The sequence below is a fragment of the Thunnus maccoyii genome, chromosome 8 (genome assembly GCF_910596095.1).
Source record: "Thunnus maccoyii chromosome 8, fThuMac1.1, whole genome shotgun sequence".
NCBI lineage: Eukaryota > Metazoa > Chordata > Actinopteri > Scombriformes > Scombridae > Thunnus > Thunnus maccoyii.
This window is the reverse complement of record NC_056540.1, coordinates 20,781,483-20,800,509: the sequence shown is the minus strand read 5'-3', so window position 1 is coordinate 20,800,509 and position 19,027 is coordinate 20,781,483. Positions and strand designations below refer to the sequence as shown.

At 38.9% G+C, this 19,027-nt stretch overlaps 2 protein-coding genes across 8 annotated transcripts; one reads left to right on the top strand and one right to left on the bottom strand.

Annotated features, from left to right (window-relative positions):
• The first annotated feature begins 1,624 nt into the window (after positions 1-1,624).
• Positions 1,625-14,053, top strand: LOC121901627 (transmembrane 9 superfamily member 2). Of its 2 annotated transcripts, XM_042418493.1 has the most exons (18): positions 1,625-2,042; positions 2,649-2,716; positions 2,826-2,919; positions 3,039-3,166; positions 3,343-3,472; positions 6,826-6,953; positions 7,120-7,234; positions 7,357-7,436; positions 7,549-7,654; positions 8,097-8,147; positions 8,524-8,656; positions 9,271-9,390; positions 9,505-9,562; positions 9,746-9,905; positions 10,033-10,184; positions 10,313-10,424; positions 10,809-10,980; positions 12,975-14,053. In XM_042418493.1, exons 1-18 carry the CDS (start codon positions 1,905-1,907, stop codon positions 13,040-13,042), a joined length of 2,013 nt encoding a protein of 670 aa, XP_042274427.1. In that variant the 5' UTR covers positions 1,625-1,904; the 3' UTR covers positions 13,043-14,053. The 2 variants fall into 2 exon arrangements, with proteins under 2 accessions (XP_042274427.1, XP_042274429.1); XM_042418495.1 differs by lacking the exon at positions 8,097-8,147 and having other exon boundaries at positions 1,632-2,042.
• Positions 14,054-14,741: 688 nt separating this feature from the next.
• On the bottom strand, positions 14,742-18,973 carry gpr101 (G protein-coupled receptor 101). Of its 6 annotated transcripts, none has more exons than XM_042419113.1 (3): positions 18,668-18,973; positions 18,111-18,530; positions 14,742-17,960 (listed from the first exon to the last, which is right to left on the bottom strand). In XM_042419113.1, exons 2-3 carry the CDS (start codon positions 18,130-18,132, stop codon positions 16,777-16,779), a joined length of 1,206 nt encoding a protein of 401 aa, XP_042275047.1. In that variant the 5' UTR covers positions 18,133-18,530; positions 18,668-18,973; the 3' UTR covers positions 14,742-16,776. The 6 variants fall into 6 exon arrangements, with proteins under 6 accessions (XP_042275047.1, XP_042275048.1, XP_042275044.1 ...); XM_042419114.1 differs by having other exon boundaries at positions 14,742-17,885; XM_042419110.1 differs by having other exon boundaries at positions 14,742-18,228; positions 18,420-18,530.
• Positions 18,974-19,027: the final 54 nt, after the last annotated feature.

Here is a 19,027-nt window from a genome sequence, read left to right as displayed (position 1 = left end):
CTTCCTCTTCTTTTTTGTCTAATGGCGGGCTACAGACTAATGCGAAACGCGCATGTCGCCACCTACTGTACCGGAGTGTAACATCATCATGACTTCAAGAACTGTTTCTAGATGTTGTACCTGTTTCAAACGTATTCATTGATTTGATCAAATATATAACTGAACATAAGTTGTACATTTTGTTATAGTATCCCTGAGACTGCGGTTAATTTATTTTAGTATTATTTTTGGATAACGTGTATTTTTTATCAACAACTATATTGATTGAAAATTGTTATCATTTTTTATTTGTACGGAAACATGTACTGTCTGGCATACTAAAAGATGACATCCATTAGAATTTGTATATCATTGATCTTTTAATTTTATTGGCTGACAATTTCATATTCATAAAGGCAAATTTACAGGTAAAAAGCTTCGTCAACACAAAACAACACAAAAACTTCTTCACAAAGGAGGTCAAACACTACATTGACTCGATTCGTTTTTCTTCCTATATAAAGGCTGTAAAAACAGTTTTTTTTCTCTTTGTTTAAAATCGTTGTATGAATTTAAGTCCCCCTAACTCAGAGTTTTTTTCTTCTTCTGTAAATGTAATATATTACATTCATTGCTGTATATTTGAACAGGCTGTATAAACCGTGCATAACCACCTTCTGTATATAAAGTAACATGTTACTTTTTTCTTATCATCCAATATTTATCTCAGCACTCCTCACGTCTTTGCACTATTTGTATCCTGTTTACAGTTCACAGAAACGGTTTCTGTTTACAGACATTCCTTATGTATATTTCTGAAGTTGTTGCGTTGTCTGTAAGTACACTGACAGCCACTAACCCGGAATCAAAAAACTTTATGACGTATATTATACTGTAGAATAATTTTGAATAAAATTGGGTTTTTTTAATGTCAATAAAGAAAACACCTACCTCTGTTTATCCGCCATCTACAGCAACCTTTCAATACTCCACTCCCATACAGACTAAACTAGGCACTCCTTCAACAGTTTCTTTGCATTTATCTGATTCTTCCTTGTTCAGCCTGTTGTATTTAGTCCTGTATGTTCTTATGACATCTTCCTGCTTATGTTATTGTACAGTCTTTAATAAACACAGTAAACTATATCCCAACATGAATTTAGGACAAGACGTAGTGGACGAAAATATGCAATTCTACCAACTTTCATGACAACAGCTGTTTGCTGCATCTTGTTTTTCTGGTTTGTCCAGCCGCCTCTTACAATAATCTCTTTTATCTAAAAATAGTTTCTCTTCGCATACTTTAATCTCTCATTTCGTGCACTGCCACCTTTTGACGAGCTATTCTTTTTATTACAAAACGTGTGTCTTACTAATGTGCGGTGCAAAACTCCACTATTTTATATGTATATATGTATATAAAGAAAACAAGGATCCATGGTGTAATGAGGTAGCCTATAGGCAACGTCAGTGTTACTTCGACGGCGTCAAGTCGGTCAGAACACAATATGACATCCGATTTTTTTCTTTTCAAAATAAAATCACTGCAACTGTAAGTGTTGCTCAGTTTGAAAATGCAATAGTTTGTAACCGTTTTTGTTATATAAATGTATGCACGAGTATCATACAAAATATACAATTACTGTGTGTATATCTACACCAGCTATAAATGTAATTATTTTATTTACTTAACACTACATATTTTCTATTGAAAGTCAAAACACTTGACTTCCGGTGAATATGTATCCGTTTCCGCATAGCTTGGCAGAGCTAGTTGCGACAGACAGGTCAGGCACTGCGTCTCGAGTTGAAAGAGCTAGCTAACCGTGCACAGCTAACGTCAAGAAACCGTTTCCCTCACAAGAAGGAGCACTCTCCTTTGACATAAGAAGACAAAATCTGCGATTAACCGTGTCCGCGATAAAATGAAGAGGCGGATACACTTTGGTTTTGTGCTGGTCTACTTGCTGGTCTCACATTTCTGTCCGTGCTCGTCGTTTTATCTTCCGGGTTTAGCCCCAGTGAGTTTCTGTGAAGATAACAAAAGTGGTGAAGATTGCCAGGTATGGTTAGTTAATAAAACTCACACTTCCTCTGTAGTGTTGTAAATGTTCTGCCCAAAATGTAATTGGCATGTTATTTTGTTATACTCACTCTTGCTAGCTAGCCAGTACTCTCTTTAGGCCCCGGCTCCTCCATTGCCTGCAGCCGGAGGACTAGCATCATATTCTAGTGCTTGCTAAATGTAAATGCCCTCGTTGACAGGGGGCATATATATAAATATATATTCATTCTTACTGAGTTGTCGGGTTTTTTCACCAGCCTAGCACGATATTGTTAGCAAATTAACACTGATTCAAATAATGAAAGATGACAGATGACGCTAATAGCCATCACTGTAGTAAGCTTGACTGGCCGCTGCTCGGCTACGTGGTCCAGGTAAGTTTGGATCCACTCCTTCACCTTTGAGAGACAGATCATCAAATCTTTGGTTACAACTGAGTCATTTACTCCCTATTTATATTACATCAGTCGACACGAAACATGCACAACCTGTTAACTGCACAACTTTTGGCTGGTTGTAGCCCACCATTTGGGCTTGAAAGTCCGGTTTGTTTTAATTTAGGCAGATACAGAATGACAGACAAATTATTTTTGCGTCTTTACAGACAGTGATCCAGCTGTTCGTCAATCGCTTGGATTCTGTGGAGTCAGTCCTGCCTTATGAGTATGACGTGTAAGTAACAATTAGTTTATGTCTGAAGTCAGTTGTTTAATGTCTGGATATATGTTGTCCAGCTCTAAATCATCCTTTCATTGTGTGTGACAATGTGCATTTGTTAAAGGTTCGACTTTTGCAAAGATGCAAAGGAAAAGAGGCCTTCTGAGAACCTTGGACAGGTGCTGTTTGGTGAACGAATTGAGTCTTCACCGTACAAGGTACTTGCAAATCTAAGTATGCATGGTGATTGTTCTGTTGCATATTTTAGATTCCATTTCAGCCCTCTATGTTGAATGTGCTCTATTAATGCAACACGCTTCTCATCTGCCTTTTATAGTTCAACTTCAAACAAGATGTGAAATGTCAGGCAGTATGCACAAAAACCTACAAGAAAGGCAACAAGGAGGATGCCACCAAACTGGATTTTCTTAAGATGGGAATGCAGCTGAACTACCAGCACCACTGGTTAGTAACAAATATACTGCTCTGTACTGTAATTATTCATTAGTGAGTTATTTTTAGCCTGGAGCCGTTGAGTGAAAGATAGATGGAAGTAGCAGGGAAGACTTGTTAGCAAGCAGGTGTCTTCTCAGATATTATTTATCAAGAAACTTCTTGAGGTTAACAAATTATTTTTTCAGGATCATTGACAACATGCCGGTCACATGGTGCTATGATGTGGAAGATGGTCAGAAGTACTGCAATCCGGGCTTTCCCATTGGCTGCCTCGTTACCTCAGATGGCAGATCTAAAGATGCTTGTGTTATCAATGTGAGTTTTGGTCTTCAAATTTGTTCTCTAATTCACATGTTAAGTTTGACCTAATTGGTCAGCTTCTTGTGAAGTTTAGAAGTTTTATATCCACTCAGGGTCCCTGTGGATCCTTAAAGAGTCTTAAATCATGTTAATAATTTTTGGTCTTAATTTATAGGAGGGGTGGCATTAAATTTTGATCAGTATAAAAACAATGAGGATAGATATTAACATTTCCAATAATACCAGGGACAAACCTATATAATTATGTGTAACAAATACCTGTGAATGTGTCGTCAGTTATCCAACTAGAGGAAGCAAGAGAGTCCAAACAGGAGTGTAGCACAAAAACAAAAAAGACAAAGTCTAGCCCTCTCACAGAGCTATTAGAGCTTACATGTCAAAGAATATCAGACCGCACCTATACAACCATTATCATTATATGATCATTATGCATATATTCATTATTCCTCTTAAGACCTGAAGGCAAGGCAGGCGTGTCTGGACATGTAAAAATAACACCTAGATGCAAGCTCATTGGAGCAGGAGTTGAAGTTTGTTTACCCAGGAAATCTCCCAATTCAGCAAAACTCAGGCATTTTTTATTTCAGCTGTCATGCTCTTAGATATTTCCACTTACTTGTAAGATTAATTTGACTGGAAAGGCCTCATTCTTCTGAACAAATCGAGGTATAGCACTCCATGGTAGGGATGCAGTGATGAACTAATTTCACTATTAACCGCTCTTTAAAAGTCACAGTTCTGTAACCGTAAAGGCTCAGCTACACCGAGTGTTTCTGTTCTCACTCTCAAAAAAAGGGACATTATGGTTCATTATTTTTCCAGAACAACAGTTGTACTGTGAGGAAAATTATAACTAGACAGTTGTTTAAAAAAAAAAAAAAAAAAAGTCCATAGGCGCAACCAACAGACTGCAGGCGGAGCCAAAACAAACCTGGTTTACCAGCTTAAAATGCTGTGCTGCAACAAGTTCAGGTACGCAAAGTTAGACAAGCTGTCTCGAGAGCAACTCCTTTATTTGTGTTTGAGGGGGCCTACATTAACTAAAGCAGATGAGAAGTGTCCTGGCAGTGGCTGAGGGACCCAACACTGTAGCGTTGTATTCACTAAAAGACCTTAAATTGTCAGTGTGGGAGTATTTTGGATACATAAAGAATGGCCAGAGGGTTGTTCAGGAGGACAGATCCCCAATGTTAAAACTTACCGAAGAGAAGTCACTGCTAAAGGATTCAACACCTCGAACTTAATGCAACTTTGAGATCACCATCCAGCTATGCATGCTCTAAGTGAAGGTGATACACTAAGTAATAACTAAGTTAGCAAACATTACTTTAATGAGACATTGAGTTGGTAGGGAAGTAAATATAAACGTGTCACTTACAATCAGCAGAAGAGAAGCAGTGGGCTTCAGTGTGACCATTCACATCCTGTTGCATTCTCCTATCTGTGCTGAGCAAACACTGGTATGGTAGGCAAATATGCTCGGTGTAAAAGACTAACTTAACATTATGATCTTGTAGATTCTAGCACTGTACCATGGGATCTAATTAATTGCATTCAGTGATTAATAACACCTGCATAAAAATGTATTTCTTTTGTTTTTACTAAAACTGCAAAAAAAAGGAACAATAATAGAATAATAGGAATTTCTCAGGCCACATTTAAAGTAGATTCATGAGTAAAATAAATTATTAAAAATGAATTAAAAATAATCATGGATGACAGTTCATAATAAAAACACTTCAGTTTATTACCTAATTTAGTAATAGTTTTCCATCGGGGATCAATAAAGTACATTTTAATCTTATATTAATAATAATAATAATAATAAATACTATATTTTAAATATTAGAAACTAAAGTCATTACTGCAATGTCCAATAAAAGTTAATCTTGACACGGATTATTTATTTTCATTTTTCTTATTTACTTTTAACTTAAGACTACCTCTGGTACTGTTGAAGTTCAACCCACTGTTGCAGAATCCTTGGCGAAGTGTGAAACAAAACATGCTAATGTGATTTTACCCAGCTGCAGTTTTGTGAAGTAAATTAATGCATAATAATCATGAAACTGTGATTTTTTCCTCCCAGACTATAATCATACCATCACAGTCTATAATCGTAGCATCTCTACTTCATGGTTTGATAGAAATGTGATTGACAAAACAGCTGTTCTAACCATAAACAATTGTGATTCTATGCGCTATTATATAACTATAAATTACACTGTGAAGATTTCGAGGGGGAAAAATACAAGTAGGCCTATGTAAAGAGGGATGTGACTGTTTGCACCCTTCCACTGTTTCAGCAGATATGTTCATATTCAGCAGAAGCCATCTCTTATGTTATATTCATCATACCTAACATAACGACCTGTAGTGAGAACATTTGTATTACGTTGGGCTATGGTTAGGCTTGTATAGTTGTATGGGGCAAGGCCTACATTGTCATCATCTTTTCAAATTAGCTGAACATCTTTTGGAAATTATTTCAAATTCACTATCACCCCTATTCGTTGTTTGAGTCAAAAGTTTGATTGTGGAGGTGTAAACGGTGTAAACCATAAAGCCTAAATGCAGCACTAGTGGTAGCTACATCACTTGGAGGTTGTGTAGCCTCATTGAAATTGTGTTTCTTCAGATATTTAGGCAGATGAAAGAGAAATTGAATAACAGAGATATAAACAACCAACTATCAGTATTGGCAGATATAGGCCTATTTTCTTTTTTAAATATAAAGGCCTATACCGTCAACAATCAGTTTCTGTATTAGCCAAGTATGTTCAAGTCGGCAGCAGTGCATCCCTAATTAACTTATGAAATGCAAAAACAACATTGTATACTGTAATATAGTTTAACTTTTTTACAGTGGAAATGGTATTGTTTTTTTTTCCTTTTATAGGTATTAAAAAGGTCTTAAAAGTCATAAAATTTGAAGTTGAGAATTGTGCAGATACTCTGTATCCACTAAAAAAATATAATAATTTTTCTCTGAGTAGTTTTGATAATGGTAATATTTTTTGCTTATTTTAGTGAATATTTATAGAATTTATAGGATTCTTGTTAGGTTTTTTTAATACATAGTATAATTTACAGTTACTAGCTAATTTACTGTCATTTAAGTAAATATAAAGTAAACTCAAACAGTATTTGATCGTTAAAAATATGGCTATCACAGTTGATGGGCCCAGGCCATACAAATACACAACAGTACAATTGACATTAGTAGGATAAAGGTGAAGCTGTTTTTTTGCATTCGATAATTACAGTATAGACAATGCTCAACAACATACAGATGTGTGTTTACAAATCTTTTTGTACCTGATATTGAATACTGTTTCTTTTTTCAGTCTGAGTTCAACAAGAAGAATACATTTTACGTCTTCAACCATGTAGACATCAAGATCACTTACCATAGTGGTGCATCAGAAGGATGGAGAGGAGCTCGGCTGGTCGCAGCCACTCTGGAGCCGAAGAGGTAAATGTCGGTTGGTAGTAGATAGTTATGATGATGATAGTTATGATTTTGACATAGGCCTAATCTCCCTCAACGTGTTTCAGTAGAATGACAACTCCCCATTCAAACTATCATCATAATTATGAATAATTGACCTGAAGGAATTTTTGTGTTTTGTGCACAACAGTATCAAACATGCGGACGAGAAAAGCGCAAATTGTGATGGAGGTAACCCAATGGAGGTCCCTGGGGAGTTTGATAGTGATGTGTCTGTAGTTTACAGCTACTCGGTCACATTTGAGGTAGGCCTCCAAACTATATGAAAAATTGTATTTAACTAATATAAAATCATTTCTATGTTACTGTGAGATATAATATACTAATTGTGATATTTTTTTTGCAATAATTTTGCTTCCTTTAACAGGAAAACAATGCTATCAAGTGGGCCTCCAGATGGGACTACATCCTGGTCTCCATGCCTCACACCAACATCCAGTGGTTTAGGTATGAGGACATTTTTCACATTGTGAGGCATAGAAATAATGTCTCCCTGAAACACTCTGGCTCTTGATGCTTGTTAGTTGATCTGAGGGTTTGTTTTTTTGTGTTTTTCTAGCATCATGAACTCCTTGGTCATTGTTCTGTTCCTGTCTGGCATGGTTGCCATGATCATGCTGAGAACTCTGCACAAGGACATTGCCAGATACAACCAGGTGGACCAGGTAAAGGCGTTTTTAAGCTCAATTGGAGCTCATCCAGATGTGTATATACAATTCACTGCATACACATGCACACTAGTGAAGATTTCCTGAAGATGCAGTGCAGGAATATACCAGAAATAGATAACACTCTTATGGGTACAGTTTCAATCTACTTAGTTGTGTCATTTGTGTACTGGAGAGCACCATGTTGTCACAATCCAAATGAGCTATTCAAAGTAGCAGGTGCCATTTCTCTGTCATAAGGTAAAGGTGTCATATTTCCAGCAATAAAACAGTAAAAGCCAACAGCTTCCCAGGGAACTTTGAAAGCATCCTTATTTTTATCTAGATAACCATATATTATTTGGATTATATTGATGCATTAAATCTGCAATGTGAAATGTCACCCAGCACACTGGGTGTAAAGTACCCAGAGTTATAAATGTTTTGTTACATTTCACAGGCAGACTTGATAAAGCTTCCATCGACCAAGGAAAAATCCTCTCTACCCTATGTAAGCTTATTGAAAGCCATTTTAAGCAAAACCTATTATGGTAATTCAATCAGGGGTTTGGGTGTGTGATTGCAGGAAACAGGCACGTTAGAGAAGAATGTAAAATGTGGTGTGGATATTTTTTTAATTTGCCAGTTTAAAAAAAAAACGGCTTATACTTATGAATTGACTGTGGAGTTTTTCACACCAAATTTTACAACTCTTGGTAAAAGTGTTTTCATTCTTCACTTTATTTTGCTTTGCTAGTAGGTGTCAGACTTCGAGGTAGTATTTACTGCGTGGTGGTTGGTTAACCTTTTACTTTTATCATTTGCAAACGTGACCTACTTCCTTGATTGTGACTGCTACTGTATTTGCTGTCTGGCTCCCTCCACAGGAGGACGCTCAGGAGGAGTCGGGGTGGAAGCAAGTGCACGGAGATGTGTTCCGTCCCCCCAGGAAAGGCATGTTGCTGTCCGTGTTCCTCGGACAGGGCACCCAGATCTTCATCATGACCTTCATCACTCTCTGTAAGGATTGTTTTGCTCTATGCTCTAATATGTGATATCACTATTAGTTACACATAATGAATTAGAGTTTCATTCTTACAAACTGCTGTCAGTGTTACACTAAGTGGCTGCCATGTTGCTGTTAACCAAAATAGTGATTATGAAAAGATTAAAATAATTAAATGAATTAATATAAAACAAATTATTTGAAAGTTCCAAGATAAAGCTTAGCTTAGCTGGTTATCTTCCTCAACATACTTTGTTTAATTCCTATAGCAGTTTTTTTTCATTATGGTAATGTACATCCCTATAGCTGGCAAGGCAGTAGAACAGTTTATGTCAAAGTATTTCCACAAAGTTAACAACAAGGTTGAGGGTTCATCTGTTGGAGCCTCCAAATTATAGCAAACTACATTATTAACCAAGAAGACACATTTAAAGGCATTTACATTTTCAAGCCAGTTTAGATTTTTGAATTTTAGGTTCGGCGGTCTGAAGTTATTTGACAGCAGTGCTACCCAGCTGAATGGAGTCGCATTAAAAGCAGCCTCTGTGTTGATATTTCAGCACTCCACGAGCAGTAGTGCTGGCATGTCTGAATGAGTGCACTGATGATGACTGTTTTTCTACCGTAGTCCTGGCCTGTCTGGGCTTCTTGTCACCGGCCAACAGAGGAGCTCTCATGACGTGTGCTGTGGTCCTCTGGGTTCTCCTGGGCACCCCTGCTGGCTACGTGTCTGCTCGCCTTTACAAAAGTAAGAGTCCTGTGACAACTTTATAGGAAAATTCATTATAGTCTTAAGAGTCAACACAGACAGTGTCGTCTTTCTTATCATGATATTTTCATCCATCTGTGTTTGTGTTTTCAGCTTTTGGAGGTGAAAAGTGGAAGTCAAACGTCCTGCTGACAGCACTCCTGTGCCCAGGGTACGTTCACTGACCATGTTTGCTTAAGTTTGTTTGATCTGTGTCATTTTCAAACTTCATTTCTACCCTGGAGTACTAGAATGACATGTTAATGCCCTTTCTTTTGCCTGTCAAACTGCTGTTAACGCTCTCATTTGTTTTATCTTTCTCTGTCATTGTCCTTTATCCACCACTCTTCCCTAGGATTGTGTTTGCAGACTTCTTCCTGATGAACCTGATCCTTTGGGTGGAGGGTTCGTCAGCAGCAATCCCCTTTGGTACCCTAGTGGCTATTTTGGCCCTGTGGTTTGGAATCTCTGTGCCCCTCACCTTCATTGGTGCCTACTTTGGATTCAAGAAACCTGTAAGTGCAGCCTCCACTAGTTTAGGAATTTGTCTAACTTGAAATGAATTGATTGCAGATGTGTTTGTGTGTGCATGCGCGCATGTGAATTTCTAATCATTTAATCACTTTTTCTGCTCCTATATAGGCAATTGAGCAACCAGTGCGAACAAACCAGATCCCTCGTCAGATTCCTGAGCAGTCATTCTTTACCAAGCCTATCCCTGGTATAGTAATGGGTGGGATCCTGCCCTTTGGCTGCATCTTCATCCAGCTTTTCTTCATCCTGAACAGCATTTGGTAAGAAGAAAGGAATGCTGTCTTTCTTGATTGGCTAGCTGGTTTAGTTTTGAATAACCTGTGGCCTTCACAGCAAGGAGGAGTTGTGATCTAAGCCATGTGTCTAACATGGAGTGCTTGTGTCTTAGGTCTCATCAGATGTACTACATGTTTGGGTTCCTATTCCTGGTTTTCATTATTCTACTCATCACCTGCTCTGAGGCCACCATTCTGCTCTGCTACTTCCACCTATGTGCCGAGGTACCTGAATGTTCTGAGAATTTTGTCTCATTTATCAAACTTTTTTTTATAACAATGAATTACTTTCACTTAAAAATTAATCCACTGTTAATAACACATACTATATTTTTATAATACCAATGTACTTGTCTAAACAAAGAGCTATGGTTAATGTCAGACAATCAAAAAAAAAGCAAAAGCTTCTTCAGTCTTGATCATGCTCCTAAATATTGTGCAGTCACAGGACTGTAGAGACTACATGTGAAGCTGTTATTATTTTTGTGTTGGTTAAAACTGTATCAACATCAATGAAGCTTATTTATTTCTGCATTTCCAATCTGGTTCAGAATTCAGTTCATATATCCTCATTACTGGATCCTAACATTTCATTTGTAATGTGTCCAGGACTACCACTGGTGGTGGCGTTCCTTCCTGACCAGCGGCTTCACAGCAGTCTATCTGTTTATCTATGCTGTGCATTACTTCTTCTCAAAGCTGCAAATAATTGGAGCAGCCAGCACCTTCCTCTACTTTGGATACACTATGATCATGGTCCTCATCTTCTTCCTCTTCACAGGTGAGGCCTTTTGTTATGCGACATGTGAGCTCTTTAGCATCCACAGGGATTTCTTACTTGTCTTGGCATATTTTGATAATGTATTGACATCATATCGTAAGTGCTTATTTTTATTGGTGAGATCATGAAAATTACAAATGATCATTAATATATATTATATCCAAGGACAGAACGCCCTATGCACAGCCAGTATTTTCAGACAGGTGTTGGTCGGTCGCAGGAACATATAAGGTGAAAATCAAAATTAACCACTGCACACTGTACATGTGGTTGTTAAATATATTATATCCAATCACATTTTTTATGACTAGTGATAAGGCTTCAATAGGTTATTGTACATCAGAGGTAGATTGGGGTGTGTAGTTTGTAGTCATAGTCATTGTTTGCTCAGTATTTGTGAAATGACACCTAACATGAATTCAGTTGTCTGTAGATTCAGGATCTCCGTCCTGTTCATTCATCTTGCGAAATGAAACACCAGGAAGTAGTTCTCAGAAATTGCGCAAGATTTGTTTGCTTGTCATATAGTTAAAGCCAAGCCTTGGCCATTTGCTATACTGGCAGTAACGAAGCACTGTGTCAAATGAAGTTAAAGAGCATTTATTTGCAAGGGTCCCATTTGAACTGTCATGTTTTAGTCTGTTTGAAGTTTAATGGAAATCAGAGAGACTATGGGAAATGAGACTAGAACGTTCAAAGTCCCTCTTGGTCAGATCTAGTTTTGCAGACTTATTTGGGTCAATTTTACTGTCTGTGGTTTGCTGTCTGACAAGCCACAGCCTAGTTTTATCAGGGAGTTCCTTTTTTTGTTCTTTTGTTCTGTCGATCAAAAGACACAGACACCACATTCACTCGTTGCCATGGATGATAATAAGCCCATATGCACTCCTGCATTCCTGACCATTGCTATTAAGGCGATTTCTCTGTGCTTGCACTTAAAATCTAGCCGTGTGACTAAGGGTTTACAGGTCTACCACACGCGTCATTACAGGGCTGAACATAAGATCCTTGTTGTTTTTTTCTATAGGTTAAGAGAGACAAAGATTGACACATGTTGACATGGTAACAGCACTCCCTGGCCCTGACCTGCTCTATTGCACACCCACTCAGATGAGACTAGGGATATATGCAGAAAGAGGATAAAGTACAGAACCAGATAACAAGCAAATACACGCCTAGTCTTTATGCCACCCAGAAATATGGGGCTCACCATGATGTCAGTTGATGACATACTTTCTGCTGTTACACTGTCATTAGGCCAGATAAAAGTTAGCCTGTAGCCTTGCTTGTCACTGCAGCACTTTTTGACACTATCTTAAGACAGAGCTGTAAGTAGCAAGGGGACGAGATGTCAAAAGATTATCACCAAGAAATAATCCAAGGATTCAAGGAAAAGATTATCAGATTCCCTCCTTGCTTCCAGTTTTGAACTAAATAATCCTAATCTCTCTCATTTCCCATTTTTAAAGTCTTTATATTCTTGTCTTACTTATTCACCTCATCCCCAACTTTGATCTCAACTTAATTCGGGATTGGGCTGCTTGGCCCCCATTGAGCAGTCAGATAGGACTTTTATACCCAGATGAATTGATCCAGGATTTTGACCAATCTGGCTTCTCAACATTAGGGGGTCTCGGGGAAAATATACTTTCTCCTTGACAAAATGAAGCGCTGCTGCTGGTGTTTGTGCGGTCTTGTGGAGATTGCAGCCGCAACACTGTCAAAAGTCAAGCTTAGTGGATAAAGTTTGGTTGTGCAGCAACAGCAAGCTGACTGCACCAATTGGCACTTGACAGTTTTTTTTTGTGTGTGTGTATGTGTGTCTGTGCTCCTGAAATACATTACTTTCAGGACTTTGTGGACTTTTTAGTTTTAAAATGTCTCGTCGCTCCATTTTGAACTGAGCTGCACGAATTAAGAAACAGATTTTAAACACAGCTAGTCCCACCTAGGTGTTCGTCAAGTCATTCCTTTAACCTGTCTTTTCTTCTCAGGTACAATTGGCTTCTTTGCCTGCTTCTGGTTTGTAAATAAGATCTACAGTGTGGTCAAGGTGGACTAGAGGACTGAGGGAAAGACTGACTCCTTGCTGTCACAGTACTGACCTCCTCAGTGCTGGTTGTGTGAGAAAGTGATTTGAACGGTCCTGAACTGAAACCATCACTTATCATAGAAAAGACCTGAAGAGCAGAGCCCGTCCTCGTTTGTGCTTTAAACCTATGTTGCTATATTTTTCTTTTTTTTTCTTTTTTTAAATATATGTATAATTTTGTGTTCACTGTTGACCAGTAATATTTTTGAGTGGGACCTTGAACATCATCGTGGGTTCCTGTGATCTAGTTGTCATCGTGAACCATTTGTTTTGGTGGGTTTAACAAGAAAATCTGAAATGTTTTTATTTTAATTTTCTAAAGAAAGTAAAATGTTGTCTATTTTGCTTTTCTATTCCCTTATGGCAAAAGGTTTTGTTTTTCATTACCTGTATTGTAATGATGAAAAAAAATGTGTGTGTACATATATTGTATAGAGAGTGAGCGAGCGAGAGAATGCTACTTAAAGATTGTCACCATTATGAAACCTTCTGTAGGAGTTTTTTTTTTCTTTCTTTTTTAGGTAAAGATGGGGCTATAAATCCTCAAATATCAGCCTGTATTGTAGTTCATAAATGATATAAAACACTGACATTGCTCTGATACATGTCCCTTCTCTTGTATTTAATGGCTACATTTAAGTTTGAATTAAATCAAAGGGTATCCTTGGTTAAAAAGCACATCTGTATCATAGATGAATATGCTACAGCTACAGTATGTTGCACATTAAGGATGATCTCTCAGTGACATGCCTGATTTTTTTTCGGCCACAGGAGATTCTCACCTAGTTAATCATAACGCAGTCCATGAATTTACTGATGAAGTACATATGCACCGTTGAGATGCACCCTTTTAGATGTTAATAAGCGGTTTGCTGAATTGTAACTACATAAAACACAGCTGTCTTTTGCTTCAGGCAGTGTGGCGTCATCACCCGAGGTGATAACATTTTTACAAATAAATGCAATTAATTCCAAAATGAAGGCCACATGTTTTTTCTTGGAGCCACTGGAATGCATACTGAAACAATACTTTTAACCATATTGTTCCTTACTTTTGTCTGAACATAATACAATAAGATTCAGTTTTCTGTTCATACCTATAGGTTTTCATGGCTGAAACCATAACATAAAGCAAGATGAGTATGTAAGGAAACAGTGTTGTTGACCTAATGCGAATAATAAATGCAGGGCACACATCTTATTCTCCCTCCTCAGTCAGAAGTATTCACACCTGCATATTGTATATAACAATCACAACCCAGAAGTTTGTATTTTAAGGGGGATTACAGTTTGATGAGGGCAGGGATGACAAGCAGGAATACTTTTTAAACATTTTCAGTTTAGTGCTCATGAATTTCTCCCAAGAGAAGCTCTTCTTTTTTGTCCTGGCTATGAAAATGTAGAACTTTATAACTGCAAAATCTTCAAGAAAATCAGGCTTTTGTTTGATTATTATTTCATTTCTGCCGAGCATGCCTTTTTTAGCTGAAAATTCAAAAACTAAAACAGTCCAGCTGATTTAGTTGTCATTTATGAAGGTATTGGTTGATGGGGACAAGGAAGAACTCTGACACTCACATGCTTTCCTGTAGTCGACTTAGTCCCGAGCATTTGTTCGGTATGAAAAACTCGTTAAATTTAACAGAAAATTTGACACTTTTACACACAATAAATATAATTAACTTTTATTAAACAACATACATTTTTGATGTTGGATAATGAAACCAGAAATAATACAAAAGCACAATAGAAATCACAAAAATATGTAGTTTTAAAGCACTTGAAAACATAGTTTTCTCTTATTTGATGATAAATTGTATTACATACCGAACCGTACCCCTTTGTCCTTTACAGAGCAACACCGACAAACTTATTATACAAGTTTGATTGTCAATTATAATACTGTAGCATGGATTTCTCACAAGTGACCAGCTGAATAAACCAAGGCTCAAGTCCACACCAGTTTGGTCAGGTGCGATCAGTTGTGAGTGGTTTCTCAGAAAACTTATACCACAGTCAACAATAATAATAATAATAATAATAAACCAGGAGCACTCTGGCTCATTCTCCCAAACATTTTCTTCTATCTCCTAAAAGGTTATAAAAACTTGACAAATAGGGACTTCACACACTTAGATAATGCTCACAATGATGTGACGCACCTATGATATCCTTTGGCAACACTTCATTCACCCCATCAACTCGGTTGATTGCCTTTCTCTAAGATGAGTCATGGCAAGCACATGATACTTGCATAAACACCCACCCTCTACTTGGCTTCAAGCAGACAAAGTTTCCATTGAAAATACTGTATCAGGAGGTATCTTTACAAACCTACATGTGTTCAGTGGAATATAAGAAATTTGTTACATAAGATCTTGCGGCATGAAGCCTACATTGAATAACTGGTGCTAGTCCGCTAGAGTTATCTTTTCTTTTTCTTTTTTTTTTTTTTATCACAACCTGCTCTCTATGGACAGTATTTTTCAACAGAAATACTGTACTTTCTCAAAGAAAGACTGAATTTACAAAGGCAGCAAATACTGAATCCAAATATACAGTAGCACACTGAAATAAGAGGCAACAAATTCCACCTCTGTTAAGCTTGAGTTAAAGGAAACAGGCTAAGACAAACTTCAATGTGTGACCATCCCATCAAGGAAAGGGATGTCACCAACCCTTTGTGTATTCTGTACAGACAGGCACAATATCACTATACTATCCATTTATTTAAAAGGCGCTTTGAGACTAAGAATAGTTACTATGACAGTGACACATAGACATGGTAATTTTCACTTGCTCAACAAGATTTTGTCCAAAAATGGGCACTACAAATTCTTCCACAAACATACCCTGAGTTCATTAGTTGCAGGCAAAGCTTGCTCGCACTAATACAATGACAGTAGATCCTGTACCCTCAGACAGGATCACACAGAATACAACACACAGAAAGTTTAAAGGAGATCAAGGTATTGTGCAGATACTGCATATCAATACCTTATCAGAGACATCTATGGCCCATAATTAGAGCAAAGTAGTCAGAACACCAATATCTTTAATCCAGCATAACAAATTCTATCTTAACACAGCAATCCTACACTGAAAATAAGTGGCATTTATGATAGACCTGCAGGCAAATATGTAAAATACAAATTAAATGTAGTTTCTGGTTTTACTTCAGTTTTTCTTTTTAAAATTGAGATTGATTTAAATGCCCATTTTATGTAACAGTGGCTAGTACAATAATTGCATACATCTAAAACAGTACAGATGGTTTGTAGAGACAAAATACAACAGCTGCACACATTCGGACTTATCTGGCCCATGTGGTAACTCTTAAAACTGCATTTACATATAAAACCCATTTACATACAAAATTTGATAAAGTGAAATCAAAGTAATATTCATTGTTTAGGATTTCTTTCACACAGTCAGTTCTACTTTACATTCATAATGCAACAATGGATGACCATGTCATTTTTCAAAGAGATATATTCAATGTCAAGTTAATCATTTAATCAAGCTTATGACAAAATAGAAAAAGATCATTATGTAGATGATCAAGTAGGTAATACAGCTATTCCTAATGCCAGCAGCATCAGAATGAATAACCCTGTTGTCAAAAAGGCATACTGTATGAGAAGCTCTTGAAGTAAGAGCAAATACCATTAAACTATCCAGTGAATCCTCAAGGCAGTTTCAGTTTATGTGCTTTGCTTGCTGTGGACTGTGAGCTCCCTCTCAGAGCTGACGCTGGTCGATGTGGTCTCTTTACGGCTGTCCCTTGACTTCCTCTCAAAAGTGGGAGAGGAGGATGTGGTGCACTCTTCCCACGTCCGCAGGGGGAAGACTCGAGCGGCCAGGCTGGGCAGGTGAGGATGAGCACCGGAGCGTCCCTCAGTAGTGGTGAAGCAGCTCTCCACAGCGGAGCTCTGGCTGGGACGGTTCTGTTTGCAGAACAGCCCACAAAGCAGAGCAAGAAATTCCTTTCTCACACTACGGTGCATGTATCCGTAAATGTAGGGGTGTAGACAGCACTGCAGAAAGAAGAGCACAAGGGCAAGAGAGGACAACCAGGGGGGTACAGCTGCTCTGGCGCTCATAGATATAGTATTTAGTATGCTGTAAGGCCCCATGCTGAGGATATATGAGGCCATGATCACAAAAACTACACGTGCTGCCTTGCAGTGGTAGTGGAAACGTCGATGCCTAACTCGAACAGGGTACCCCCTGGCCGAGTAGGGGCCATCGGGTGAACTTGCCTGCTGGAGCTGGAGCTGGGGCTGTGGCTGTCGCTGTGGGCTGCCAGGTGCCTGGAAGTCCTGTGGGCAGGGCTGGGAGTAGGCCTGTGTCTGTATGGGGTGCACAAGTGCATTCTGCCTCCGAGCTGCTCTGAACACCATCCAATAACATACGAGCATGACAAACACTGGCAGCCAGAAAGAAAAGGTGGACACCACCGCAGAGTAGGACAGGCTCGAGGACCATACCACTGAGCACACCTTGTGATGGTGGTCAAAGTCAATGGCCCCCCAGCCATAGAGGGGAGGTGTGCTCTGAAGGAAGCTGAGCACCCAGGTGCAGATGATTAGGTTGGTGCCCAGGTGAGGGGTCATGCGGGTGGGATAGGACAGAGGGTGGATGATGGCCAGGTAGCGGTCCACAGAAACAACTATAATGGTATTGACACCAGCAAATGCAAAAAGGTGCATGAGCACCACCAAAGCCTGGCATAGTCGGGCATCTAGAGGCCACACACCTGGCACAGTGGCTGCGATGGCAAAGGGCATGACTAATATGGTCTGGAGTAGATCTGCCAAGAGGAGGTTGAGAACAAAGCGGTTGGCCACATGAAGAAGCTGAGGCTTTCTCTGGAACACCAGGAGAACTACCACATTTCCAAACAAGGACACACACACGATCAGAGATATGAGCACGATCTTTACCACGCTGTTAGCAGTGGAGGACCAGACTGAGTCCTGACTGGAGCCAGTGAGGCCAGACTCCCAGGGAACATCACTGAAATTTCTGCCCATACCTTGCACCTGAGAGCTCGGCATTGTTCGTCCGAAACCAGTGCCAGTGAGTGCATGTGTGACCTCACATCCAGCTGTGTTGACATGAAGTCAGTTTAATCTCATCTTGATCAACGGTAGCTATGACAGGAGAGAAAACAAGCTCAGATGTTGTTGCTTTTCAGGATGACAGAACAATAAGATATGGGTGCTCCTTATTCAGTGAATCTCATGTGCAAAATTCAACATGCATCTAACATTATTTTTAAATGCAAACATGCATATCATCCATAACATGTGAAAACAGTCCAGCAGACTCATCCATGAGGAACCTGCAAAGCTGGAGATTATCAACACTGATTCGCTGATGATCATCGTGATCTGTGATTAATCCCTGAACGTTTCACCCACCGAACAGGCCTTATTCTTCTTGCAGCCCACATCTGCAGAATGAAAAAAAAAAAAAAAAGAATTTGTCTGGCGACCATAAATGCCACCGTGCAAGCCGTCAGCATCGACTGTGAACGTCCAGACAGTGGCAAATATTGCGGACTGCTAATCTGTAAATGATGTATTATACCTTAAAATGACCAGTGATGCGATGTCTAGCCTGAGGATGCTCTCTCTCTCTCCTGCGCTCGGTTTTTCATCGTTTTGCTCCCATCAGCTCCAGTCAATGGCAGCGAGCTTTCACGGCTCAGCTAACATACGCTGCGTGTCTTCGCCCAGCGGGGGTCTCTCATCCAGACGAGCGTATCTTTCCTTTGCTGCTCTTTTTCGGATTTCATGGCAGATCAGACATTTATTATTTTATCAGCTCTGATTCCCCTCAACAGTCTTAGGCTACTTACGGTCGGGTCTTGTCTCCGAGGTGTCAGAAAAAACCAAGGACACCTGCGCTGAAATCTCCCCCCGCAGGAGGTTGTCACCGACCCCCTCC

Coding starts and splice junctions, on each gene's coding strand:
- LOC121901627 (XM_042418493.1), top strand. CDS start 1,905: ATGAAGAGGCGGATACACTTTGGTTTTGTGCTGGTCTACTTGCTGGTC. Junction 7,235..7,356: donor GCTACTCGGTCACATTTGAG/GTAGGCCTCCAA, acceptor TTCCTTTAACAG/GAAAACAATGCTATCAAGTG. Junction 9,906..10,032: donor ACTTTGGATTCAAGAAACCT/GTAAGTGCAGCC, acceptor GCTCCTATATAG/GCAATTGAGCAACCAGTGCG.
- gpr101 (XM_042419108.1), bottom strand. CDS start 18,132: ATGCCGAGCTCTCAGGTGCAAGGTATGGGCAGAAATTTCAGTGATGTT.